Source organism: Blennius ocellaris (genome assembly GCF_963422515.1).
Source record: "Blennius ocellaris genome assembly, chromosome: 13".
In the NCBI taxonomy this organism is placed as follows: Eukaryota; Metazoa; Chordata; class Actinopteri; order Blenniiformes; family Blenniidae; genus Blennius; species Blennius ocellaris.
The window spans coordinates 13180597-13193690 of NC_137662.1; the positions used below are offsets into that span (position 1 = coordinate 13180597).

The 13094-nt window shown below is 38.2% G+C and overlaps 1 protein-coding gene across 1 annotated transcript in view; it reads right to left on the minus strand.

Annotated features, from left to right (window-relative positions):
* The window catches only part of eys (eyes shut homolog), a gene marked incomplete at both ends in the record, with an annotated part of 166040 nt that overhangs the window by 117489 nt on the left and 35457 nt on the right, over nt 1–13094 (minus strand). The window contains 5 exons of the mRNA XM_080507410.1: nt 3248–3361; nt 4318–4431; nt 8182–8295; nt 8399–8521; nt 12912–13019. Coding sequence (XP_080363536.1) covers nt 3248–3361; nt 4318–4431; nt 8182–8295; nt 8399–8521; nt 12912–13019 — 573 coding nt within the window. The remainder of the gene's footprint in view (nt 1–3247; nt 3362–4317; nt 4432–8181; nt 8296–8398; nt 8522–12911; nt 13020–13094) is intronic.

Here is a 13094-nt window from a genome sequence, read left to right on the forward strand (position 1 = left end):
CACACGTGAAAAGAAGTGGCATTGGTATTGTTAGAGCCCCCCAAAATTATAGGAATTAAAAATACGCTTCTGCACTTGTTCCAGAACATTTACCAAATGAATGGCGTCAGTCAATGCAATCATGATCCATGCTGGTTTAAAACTACTGATAAAAGCACACCTGTGGACAGCTGGCACTCAGCTTTGGTTCTAATGTGCAAAGAAATATTAGAATTTGCAGAATTTTTGTGTCAAGTAATTGTCACTGTGCTTTTCAAAAGTGTAAGCACTGTACAAAGAAACTGAAGTGGCTGACATCACCATGGGTAAGCCATGTGGGAGGCATCATCTACTGGAAAGTTCAGAGAAGTTCTAAAGTGCAATGGGAATGAAAGAAAAAATTTACATGCAAAGACAAATTATATTAAAGGGAAGAAAATCAATCAACCCAAACCATGAAAATCCTAAAAAAAATAAAGCAAAATATATAAAACCAGAGTGGATTTGTGATGAAACAAGACGGAAGCATGTTTACAGGTGTCTCTGTGTGTGTGTGTTGTTTCAGTATGCTTCAAACTTTGTTGTTTGTAAATTGTTTTTATAAAAAATATTTTAGAACTGACTATAGACCACCATGATAAAATAAGCAAACCCATAAGTGTAACAGGTCAAACAGCTGCATACATGTACTAATAGACCTTTTACTGTCACTTCTCATTTGCTATGGATTCCAGTAGCAATATCCAACCACCTAATATCCACTTTATCCATGGTCTTTTTTCAGGGAGCTGTAACAGATCACAGTTTACTATGAGTGAAAGCAGGCTAAATATCAAGCACAGGTCACATATCCAACACAGGGCAAACATATGTTGTTGGACTGTTGAATGAAACCAGAAGAAAATATAAACTCTGCACAGAACCTCAGCTACGTCACCCAGCAGCCTGGTGCTCAATATATTTTATACTGATAATGGAAGAAGTCCAGTATTCAACTCAAAATTTCAAATTAACATGTATGAAACTATGTGCCAGAGTTGCCCCACTTCAGTTTTGTCTTCAAAGTCATTTACTGAATAAATGTTAACATTTGCAATAAAAATATTTTAGCAGAAGCAGTGATATGCTACCCAGAGGGGGAATCATGAGCGAATAGCAAGTGTCAGCCTCTATATAACACAGAGCTTATAAGTTCTACCTCTGATCATTTCTGTAAACACACACAAATAAAATAAATAGAGCATTCAGTCAGTAACAAACCTTTCGATGAACTCCTGCAATCTAAATCCTCGCCTGTAAGCTTTTAGTCAGACTCTTTGTCAGGAACTCGTTAGCTTTTGGCCGAGTCAGCTGATTGACCTCTGAGTTATTAAAGAATCTGACAGGTTCAGAAAGTTTGGCTCCCTCTAAGCCAGCTCATGTAGCGGAAATATCGACTGATATTTCAAATGCTTCAGACTTACAATAGCAGATTGCCTGTTTCACAATTTGCAGCAAACAATCACACAGTCTTGCTGATAAACAGTTCTCCCACTCTCGTACAGCAATATTTACTGTACTAGTACTGAAGCTCCAAGAGGGAAATGTCTCCAAACACACATATTGAATCATTTGAAATGCTAAGATAAAACAGGTGAAACTAAAGATCACAACCGACTATAATAAAGGCATTTCTATAAATATAAATTTAAAAAAAATCTGTTTAACTTTAATACTAAAGAAAAAAAATAGATATTTTTTGATCATAGATACTCAACAGCAGACACTCAGAGTTCAGTGTATGTTGTTTAATGTATTTTTTTTCCCTTTGACGGTGGCAGCACAACATGAATAACCACTGCCACACCTTACAGGAAATGGTGTTGCGTGGATAATCAGCCGTGCCTCATCTCTGCTTTACTTTCTACACTCCTTTGAATTACAGCTGAAGACGTCCATTTTCATTCCCATCAGGGTCTTGAATTTTTCTCCTTGCGCCGTCAGTGTCTCTTTGAAGTGCCTTTTTGTCAATTCTGTGTGCCTTTTTCAGGAGTCATTTCCTTCTGGTCGCTCTGCCGCAAAAGCCTGGATTTGTGAAGAGCTGTCCTGACTGTTGTCCTTCCAGGAAGATCTCACAGCCAATGAGCTCATTAGTTCTGTCAGACTAGTCCTAGGTTGTTCACCAGGGTCTTTCTCGACCACTTGCTTGGTTTGTTAGGACGAGCGTGCTCTGGGAAGGTGCTGGCTGGATGGACTTTTTTTTCTTCTTCTTTTTTCACATCCATCAATGATTTATGGTTTTGTGCTCTTGTGAAATCCCAACACTAAAGTTTTATCTACCAACAGATATTCAAGCTTTATGGAGGAGTCTCTCCTCCAACATGCACAATGAGCAGTGGACCTAATAACAACAACCACGTGTGTTTTGATGGAAATCATGCCAAGAGAGCTAAAATATTAGACATAAACCAAATAGTGCCAATATATTATCCCTGTTAAAATTGTCCCACTAATTTGATATATACAATTTTATAGCTCAATAAAAAGAACAAATGAAATTCTAATTGCAAAAAAAGTCAATGTACATTACTTTTTAAAAAATCTATTTATTTCAAAGCAACTATAGTTAACCTTTTCCACAAATGGACACATTCAAAACATGGAATATTATAGAGATTGTTAATTGAATTTAAAAACTTCATTCATAAAAACTAATTTTTAATGTGAATAATTTAAAACAATGTATATAGGTGAGTAAGTAAATAACCAACAAACAAATACACAATCAGTAAAAAAGTAACTAATAATACTGTAAATAAAAAAAGAAAATCATATATAAGAAAGTAAAAGCATAAGTAAATATGGAAATAAGTAAATAAATCAGTAAATAAGCAAAAATGCAAGTAAAAAATAAAAAGTAGCTTCTATTTATTCTATGTGAGTTGGATATTCCAAATAACAGATGTTGATTATGCAAAGTCTTACCCTTTTCCACTGTTTTAGTAAACCCACTTGTCCGCAGTTTCAAAGTCCCCGAGGAGGACTGACAAATCCAGAGCGACACTGGATTTTCCCACTCAGAAATTACTGATGGAAGTTGTCACTTTCTTGGCAGAGGCATCAGCTACCGTTTACATGTCCCTAACTGCAAGTTTCCTTTATTTAACTACAAGTACCATATGAAGACATACTAATTTTGTTGAGCCATGTAAAGTGAGCTCACACAGGTGAAAAGAATAGTATGTGAAGTTAATTAACATTTTATCCCCATTCCCTCAGTGCTCATTACCTTTAAATGGAGCCACACACTGGCAGAAGTAATTACCAGGCTGGTCAATGCAAGTGGCTCCATTCTTGCAGGGATATGAGGCGCACTCGTCAATGTCAAGTTCACATTTTGTACCTTTGACAGGAAAGAGGAGGAAAAAAAAGTTCAATAAATATGTACTTTTAAAAGAGTGGTAAATCATTACATCACAAAAATATCTTCATAAGCTGTTAATCTGCAGAAAATGAACTTTTCTGAATTATGTGTATACTGTATGTCAAGGTATTTACCATTAGTCTTTCATCTGGGTATAAACAGGAGTTAAACAACAATAATATTAATATGATGTTTTGCAAGTGATTTTCTAGAGGAAGCAGACCTCAATACCACACAAAGAATGGAAATGTTAGTCTTTTTGAACTGAGGTGCCGAACAAAGCTCTAATACCCAAGAACCTGCAAAGAAAATCCTCAGTTCTGAACGCAAAAAAAAAAGTTTTATTTAGTCTGTTATCCTTAAGAGTTCTTAAAAAAAAAACCTCCCTTAGTGATCATAACAGTTAGCTTTGCAACCTCATCTATTGCTGGCAACGCACCTTGAATTCTTCTCTGCAAGAATTCTTAGCAATTGTTAGGAACAGTTCAAAAGCTGTTATTGCGTCTGACTTTTTAAGAGTGGAAATGTCTTTTTGTGTGGTTTAATCTGGAGACGTCTCTGTACTGGAAGCAGTAGGCTTTCCGACACGTCACACCGAGAGAAAAAATTACCCAGCTCGACTTCAAAATATCTACAAGTATTAAACTGGTTAGCTGATTGCGGCTGGCTCCGCTTTGAAATCATTTCTGTAGAGATGGTAATACATAATTCATGAAAAAATATGTGATATGTGATTATCTGAATGGGGTGGTTTAAATGAGCGCATAACACAAACACAAGTAACATTATTAGATGAGGCGACAGTACACAAGCTGGCATAAGCTTGATTTTCTGACTGGACACTACTGGTGCAAATTTATAAAATATAGTATGGTAGACCACTAAACTAAAATGCCCTCAAATAGAAATAATGATAAATATATCATTCACCAAACCTGTAAAGCCAAGCATGCAGACACAACTGTAGCCATTAACGAGGTCGAGACAGGTGGAATCGTGCAGACAGGGGGAGGAGATGCACTCGTCTATGTTGACTTCACAGTAGTTCCCTGCAAAAACCATGACATTTAAATGATAATTGGCCACAAATGTCCAAAAAGCTGCACTTCCTACAGAAAACATGATTCATAACATATTATGACTGGTGCTTTACAAAATATGCTGCATTTGGCTTAAAACGTCTTCATGGAGAACGTCATGTTTGACGAGTGGTGACATTTAATTCCTTGGTTGTAGCTTATTGAGACAGTACATATGCACATCTTCGCAAACACATTGTAGAGGAGGGGGTTGTTACACCCCCCCCCCCCCTCCTATTTTCTTTTTCTGTTCCTCATATAGGCATTTGGCCCCGTTATTTGTTTAAGGGAATTGTTTATTGGGAATTTGGGAATGTGCGGCGGTGAGCGCATCCGGGTCTTGGAGATTTGCTTTTGTGGTTAGTTGCTTCCGCTCCACCTATAGATAGGCTGGGTTTGAGGACCACACACTCCCGGGAGCCAACGAGCTGGCCGAGGTCAGAGTTATTTGGCATGTCTGTACCGGCCGTACTGTTTTCGCTTTTTATTTTCCCTCGGGGTCTAGTCGGTGGTGTGTTTGCTTTCTTAGCCCTGTTTCGGGTTGGGCCATTGCTGCACCTGTCTGTTTTGTTTGGCTGGGCAGTCACGCCCATCTTTCAGGTAAACCTTCCCTGTTCCCTGTGTTTTTTTCTTTTTTGGACAGGTGGACGAGGCTTTTGGGGAAAAGAAATCTAACAAAATAAACCAAATGTTTACAAACTTATGCCCTTGTCTCCCGTGTCCTGAAATACGTTTCCTCCCTCTTTGGGGTCGTAACAAGGGTATTTGGCTGTTAAGCTAGGGAACTCAACTTTGTTGAGAGAATATTTCAGTCTACGTGTGAATGTTTAATAAACAACCTAAAGCTCAGCAGAGTCAGGAGCTACAAAGAAGCAACATGTTTTTACTCTCCATTCAATCCAGGGGACATGTAGCCAATTTTATTCATTTTATACAATCTGTTGACTGCAAACCAAAGCAAGGTGCAACACATCGTACATTGGTGGTATTTTCAAAGTTTAATGACATATTAGCTAAAGAGTTATTCATGCAAAAGGAGGCCCGACCATGAATGGAATGCATAGATATTTCAAACACTCACTATAAATCCTTTTTGGATAATTTTAAGACATATTTTAATATTTACAGATTCTCTATATTTGATTCCACGGTCAGTGGAATTCCAACTAAGCAGGCTTGAAATATCTCTGGTATTTAGAAATGTAAATCAAATTGATGAAAATATAAAAACAATATTTTGCATATTTGATATACATTCGTGCGCTGTGCTCTTGGCATTCTTCCTTAATTTTCGAAAAAGAAGAAGATCAGCAGCACGTGTATGTTAATGCACCATCATTGTTTCACACATTTACAGTCTCTGAGCTTTAGAGCAGGCTGTGACATTGTGTGAAATGTCAAAAGGATAACAGGCCTTTGAATTACACCAACACTCCGCGTAATTACAGTGCACTGTTTGTGCTGCTCTTGTAACACTCGTGTGGATGTGACTTGAAGGGTTACATGAGGTAAGTGATGACGCCCCGAGGTCTTTGTGTTGTCCACATTGATGGTCACGACTCCCAACATTATCTGATCCTCCTGCAGGGACCTTTCAAGAATTTGATCATGCTTCTGATAGTCATTCAATTTCAGCATCCATGGTTACTTGGTTAGAGCACTCACCAGCCAATTCAGTAGGTTGAGCTTTAATCAGAGGTGTATACGTAACCCCTGACTTTTACCAAGTGAATCACAATCGATGATCAATGTATACACAAAAAATATAACCAAATATAACACCAATGTAATTTTTTTTTTTTTTTTTATGTTTATCAACATTATGTTTGAGAGTATAAAAGCCTTTTGGCTTGTCACATTAAAAAATACAGTCCTGATGCCAATGCTGTGACTCATCTGTCAACCAGTCTGGATAAAAGCTTATCAAAAGATGTTTGCTGTGATTAATCCTACAATGAAAGAGTAGTTCACCTTTCCATTCTCCATCTGTACAACAGTGAATACTTTGAAATGGGAGGCACAATAAATGGAAAATGACAGAAGAAGCCTCTGGCCTGTAAAGGATGTGGATTTTAATCTAATTTACATAGATGTGCTCTGAGCTAAGACCCTTAGCCTTTATGACTTTATACAAAAATCTGATCAAAAGCTTACTATGTTTCAAATAAAATGGATTGCATTGCTTAATTAATAACAAATGCAGATTTTAATAATTCAATATGTACATTTACAGTGAAAGTGTCAACAAACAAGTTCATTACCATATTTTATATTCTCAAACAGTTTACAGTATGAACCACCTGGGAAAATGTTCAGTTCTCTACATACTATCATTATGATCAACCTGTACATACCTAATGCATGTTTACACTTTTAGAAATGGATATTTCACAAACGATACATGTTTCCACCTAGTATGATGATTTATTGATCGTTTCTGGCTGCCTCACCAACAATCTACATTATAGATGCATTATAACTGATATTTAAACTCTTTTGTAACGACCCAATAAGCTAATAATCCAGGCAGGTAGATCAGAGGCCAAAATCCAAAAGAACAAGTAAAGATGCGGGATCTCAAAGACACAGAAGTACTAAGATTATCTGCCACAGAAAACATGAGGGAAGAGGGTTAATATACACTGGGAGAGGGAAGGACATCAGGTGAAATGCATTGGCAATTAGATGGATGGAGGGGGAGTAAACAGGAAGGACAAGCGCCGTGGACAAGACAGGCAAGTAACAATATAAAACAGGAAGGATGAAAAAGAGGTAAAACACACCAACTTCACAAAGACAAAGAGGGAGACCTGACGTCACTATCTGCCAGACAAGCTGTTCATTCATAGTTCTTTTTCATTTCATCTGTACTATCTTGATAGTCTGAAATATTTTCAAATAATGACTTCCCTCCTGGTACCACAGTTCGAGATTCAGCGATTTAGTCCAAGAATTGGACATGATCATCCTTCTGGGCTCCAAAAATGCAAATCTCTATCCTATGGCCACATTGACACAGTATGAGAAGATGAGCTAATTATTTAAAGGGAATGGTGAACTGAATGGCTATAAATGCAGCTTGTTGAATCAGAATGCACACATTTAATTATTCCACTTCAAAGATTAGGTTCTAAAACATGAGGATTTGTTTATTTGAGCTTCTCCTTTGCGTCACCATTTTCTGAAATTATCCGTGTGGAGACAGTAATGTTATACTCGACGTTTGACTGGCGTACAAATAGCAAAGCATCAACACCAAACAGATTGCATGCACACGTAGAACACAGCTTGGCTGAACAGACCAGGCAGGAATTTTTTTTTTCTTTGCATAAATTAACAGGTGGCTCACTGCTTTATAAGCTCATGCAGTTTAGCTCTCAAGCATTAAAAGCTCACAAGGACAGATACGAGTACAATTACTCAAAAGCGCATGTAAAAGTGCACCTATATGTGTGACACTCCACCTTCTAAGCATGCTGTAAGTACTTCTGATAAAGGTTTAATGGCAGTGTTAAGAACATGAGCTTATAGGAAAGTTTTACTCACCATCATTACCAGATGAAACACATGAAGTAATGACCCCATTTCTGGATTGAGAATACTTGTTTTGATGAATATGTTTCTGAAATTCAAGCCTAATTCACTCACACTCTTTGACACCATTAGTTATAAACGCTGCGTGGAAGTTTGAGCAGTCATGGTAAGAAGCAGATGAAATACCTGAGATCCCAGGAGGACACTGGCAGCTGAAGGAGTTGAGCTCATCTATGCAGGAGCCTCCGTTTCCACAAGGCTGGCTGACACATTCATTCACTTCAATCTCACAGTTATTTCCTACAAAAGTATGAAAGGGGTCCAACATGTTGACAAATGGCTTCTGCGAATAAAACAGCACTTTAACTTACAAAGAATAACTTCCGAGATGGCTTTCACTTACCAATAAATCCAGGTGCACAGAAGCAATTGTAGCCATTCACAGCATCTTCACAAATACTCAACACTCCACACGGCTCTTCTTCACAGTCGTCAATGTTTATCTCACAATGCTGGCCTGTTAAACCTGCCGAGATGGGACAAGACTGCTTTTATGACACTGTTTGGTAAAAGAATGTGTTTAACAACCAAACTGTGGCCTTAAAAACACCATACGACATTAATACAAAAAATTCTTAGTGTCCTGATCTCAATATTCAAGTGTTTACTTTGGAGTTGCAAACTTCAATTCAACGTTAGGGAGCAATGTTTTGATGAATGTGTCACCACTTTGCATTGGATGAAGCGTGTGATGAAAATTACTGCTGACTTGGTTTGGGTGTTGTAGGAAGTGTCACAGCAATAATATGCACACAGGTGTGGAAGATATGGAGACTGCTGTTGGGCATAGGGGCAAACAATGTAGACTGTCATAATTGTGGACGTTAACACAATTATGTTTACAAAATGCCCTCTGACGTATGTTTGGATATTTGATTTCTTAATGGTTTATTTTTTTTTTTTATATGAACACGTTATAAACACTGACCTACTTAGTAGTGCTTACATTTCTTAATATATCATTTGAAGTTTTTTGGAAAGACTGAAACAAAGCGTTGACAATACAATGAGCCACATGGTATAAAAGCTAGCTGGCGTGAGCATCAAAGGATCTCGTGGTCAAAGTGATTCCGCACACCTGCTACAACCCCTGAAGCACAGCACAAGGGTTTTTCACACGCTGTGCCTTCCTCTGAATGAAATGTCCCTGGATGTGCAAAGCATCTCAGCTTGCTTATTCAGTTTGCTCAGAAAGATGAAATGTGGGTGATTTTGTCAAGTAAATGGTTTTGATGTCAATGCAATCACTTTACAGCAGGTGTTTTTTTAATTTTTATTTCATTTATGATGGAGATGAATTGATCACTGCTATAGTGTGCACTCACCTAATATAGTAACACAGAAATCATTTATGGCACAAAGATTGACAGCGATAATTCACTGTTCTGGCTAAAAGGGACAAATCCACTATACACAATCAATTGTACATAAACACCAAATCCAGCAGGTTAACATAGGTACATACAGTATTTGGTCATTGCTGCTGCAGATTGACAATGCATTTTTACTTATGGCTGTGAACATGCATAGCCATGCAGCATTGGTGCATTCAGTTTTAGCATCTTTGGTGAACAAGCGCTGACTGCTTAAGAGGAGGGAGCAGGTCAAAGTGAAATTCAAAGTGTTCCTGCTCAAGGAAAAGTCCACATAAGCTATTCTAACAGCAGAATAATCCAGCCAGATTAAAAAAGGCTGCTCTTTTTTAATTACACATGTACTCATAATAAATTAACCAATCAGAGTAGGGTCTCATGTTCTCTTTTGCCATGGTTCCACAGACTTTCTGTCGTGGAGTGTCACAGGAGTGGACCGGTTTTCACGCAGTCCGAAATTAAATTAAAAATGAAAATTTGTGGATGGTACAGAAAGAACCTGCGACCGCCGGGTACGATTTTCTGCTACCCCTCCATTGAGGTATTTATTTCATCAGACGCAAACCCTGTTGTTGTTTACATGTGCCACTTTGCGCTCACTGGTTCATTTGATAACTTGGTTTATTGAAATGTTGGGGCACAACAACACCACGGTCTTGTTGGTCCTCTCAGGAACAGAAGAAGGAAATTCAACAGGAGCTGGACATTGCTGTTCACAATGAGAAAGTTTAACCTCAGTTGCAAGAGCACGGCTTGGACGGCCGCCGGCCACGTCCGTGTTCTTAGACGTCTCAGAGTCGTTCACAACCCCGCCTACATTTTTACTGTACTTTCTGTTGTGGGACCGCGCAACAGAGTTGGTCCTGGGTGCGCTTTGCCGTACCGTAACCTCAGGCTCTGTGGAATAGGGGCTTTAGAGACGGAGCTTTTCAAGGACCACTTGCTTGTGTGGAACTGCTGAATTTTATTCTGTACCTCAACTTCACCATGTTTATAAATGACTGCCATAACAGGTGCATGTAAAAATAAAACTGAAAAAAAAAAAAAATTTCACTTAGAGGGCAGATTTGCGGAGTTGTGCTGTAATTGACAGCGTGAGAAGATTACACAGGACAGCTGCTGAGCAAGAATTTATATCTTTTCTGTGTGACAGTGCACTTGAGGGAAATGAACAGAAGTACAGAATGTCATGTGCTGTCAGATCCAGACTTTAAATTTAGTTTCCTGATGGACACAGATTCATGCATGCTACTTCTGTTCAAGCAATGCACATGCTCAACAGAGCAATGACAACCAAAACAAACAAAAATAAAAGACAAGTTCTAGTTCATTTGGAAGGATTTCAAGACTATTCTGAATACTTGCCATGTGGTAATAATAGTTGTCATTTGTGTCACAAATTCAGAATGCAATTGTTTTGCTCCTTCATACAGAGTTTACACAGACCTCGACAACCCAAGAGTCACATGTGGGCCTTCGCCCCCCCCCCCCCAAAAAAATGCTGCTCACAATCAAACTGAAATCAGAGCAGGTGTACCATAGAGCCACTGTATTTAGCTAAGCTTCAAGGGTATATGGGTATATTAAATTAATCATGATAAAACGAAGTACATAAAGAATCTCATGTACTGTCATGTTTGTTTCAGTGGGCTTATCTTCTTTATCATGATTTTTTTCCCGTTCCTCCCCCATCCCTGACTGGACTATGTAACATAACTCATCCACAAGATGCTGAGACTTTCTCTTTTTGTATGTTTATTAATGATCTATTTCCCATTTGTGTGCGTGTCTATCATATTTTATTTGTAATGTTGCCATTATTGCTATGCTTTGCTTGTAACTTTGATTATTTGATGTTAGGTTACTGCCTGGTAAAATAAGCATTAAAAACGCAAAGGTTTGTCTTGCAGGAACAGTCGTTGATCAAAACCATGTTATCAACCGATATACAGTACATAAAGTGATTTATTAATATAGCACAAGTGGTGGGAACTCAGCTACCTAATATTTTAAGTGACACCCTTGGGAAAATGATTTGCTGAGCCCTGCCAATAAATATTAACATAATTGTAAAAAAGCTATTCACACAAGAACTAGTCTTTTCTTGTCACATTCTTCAGTAATCTCGTTTTTTTACTTTAACATTTTGGCATGACACTGCAAAGATATGTTGACTAAATTTATTCAATTGTACGCTTTAAAAAAAGACAATTCTACTGGTGTAGTTTTGAGCAAAAGTCAATTAACTGATGTTTATCAAATGAACTTGTCGACGTGATTGTTGGTGAGTACCAATATTATATCATTACGTTGAACTTTTTTCCCCCAGAGAAATACATTTTTCAGGCTGAAAATGAACAGATCAACTGTCAGACAATAAAATATAGATTATTGATATTATATTCCCCTGACAGTAAAGTAATTCTTACATGCTAACAGAAAACCAGTAAATTGTGAATGGGCAAACAGACCTTCTGAGCGTCATCACTGCTTTGAAGTCAGCTCACGACCTGATGAACTGAGCCCTTACTTACACATTTCATAAGGCTGCTACGTCTTGTTGCTCAAAGCCAAAGAGATTAGACTCCCACAGAGAAGAAAGCTGAACAAGTGAAAGCTGGGAATGTGTCTGCAATGTACATGATTCATTCGAGGAAATGCCTCCGTCTTGAGCCAAACCCCGGCTGAATGGTGAACCTGGTAAACAATCACACTGGAACCCTTATGATAGATCAATACACGGTGAACCATGTTGACACAAGCCATCGCCACACTGGTTTATAGGCGTTTTGCAGAGAGGCTCAGTGTACCCATGTTGACACACACATCTAGAAGTATTTTCTAGTGCTTCACAGAAGAAAGCCCCCTCAGGGTCGCAGGGATTTGACACACATTGCCTCACTGATGAGGAGCAATCTTTGCCATGGTATCCTGTAAAAGGTGGGATCAAAGACATGATTGATGTGCCGTGTACAGTATCTTTTTGCCGTCCCACATCTGGCAAAAATTACGGATTGCGATTTCACGTAACGCTCCCATTGCCAGTGTTTTTCGTCTCGGCCGATTTACATAATTCACCAAGCTGGAGTATAAAGGACGAAAACCAAGCCGGGATTTCAGCCAACACTCTACAACATACCGTAGAGAGGTAAAACACTGAAATGTGTTTTTTTTTCACCCATTTTAACTCATTTGTGGATGTATACATGTGCTTTTAAATAGCTTTCCTGCTGATTGCGAAGTAATCAACATTAATATGTTTTCACGTGTATTAATGACTGAATTTAGAAAAGGCATAAATGAACAATGAAATGAACAATGAACACATGGCTAAATGCATTTCTAGGCTAGTACATTTTTTAGAAAACACACTAATGAACGTGTATATTTTCATTATACCAGCAACTGCAGCCTGAACCATTTATGAAAACAGAGAATAACAAATGTATACTGATACGTGTAATAAAAAGGCTTGTTTAATACCTGGAGGGCAAAAACACTGCAGGTCTCCAGCTAACTTGCGTGAGCAGGTTCCTCCATTTTTGCAGAAGTACACATCACAGGCAGAGACTGATATGGAGCAATTTTTTCCTGAGAGGTAAATAAAGTGTGTTAATATATGGTTAATGTTTTGTTTTTTTAAGGGGGGGGGGGCAATGACACACA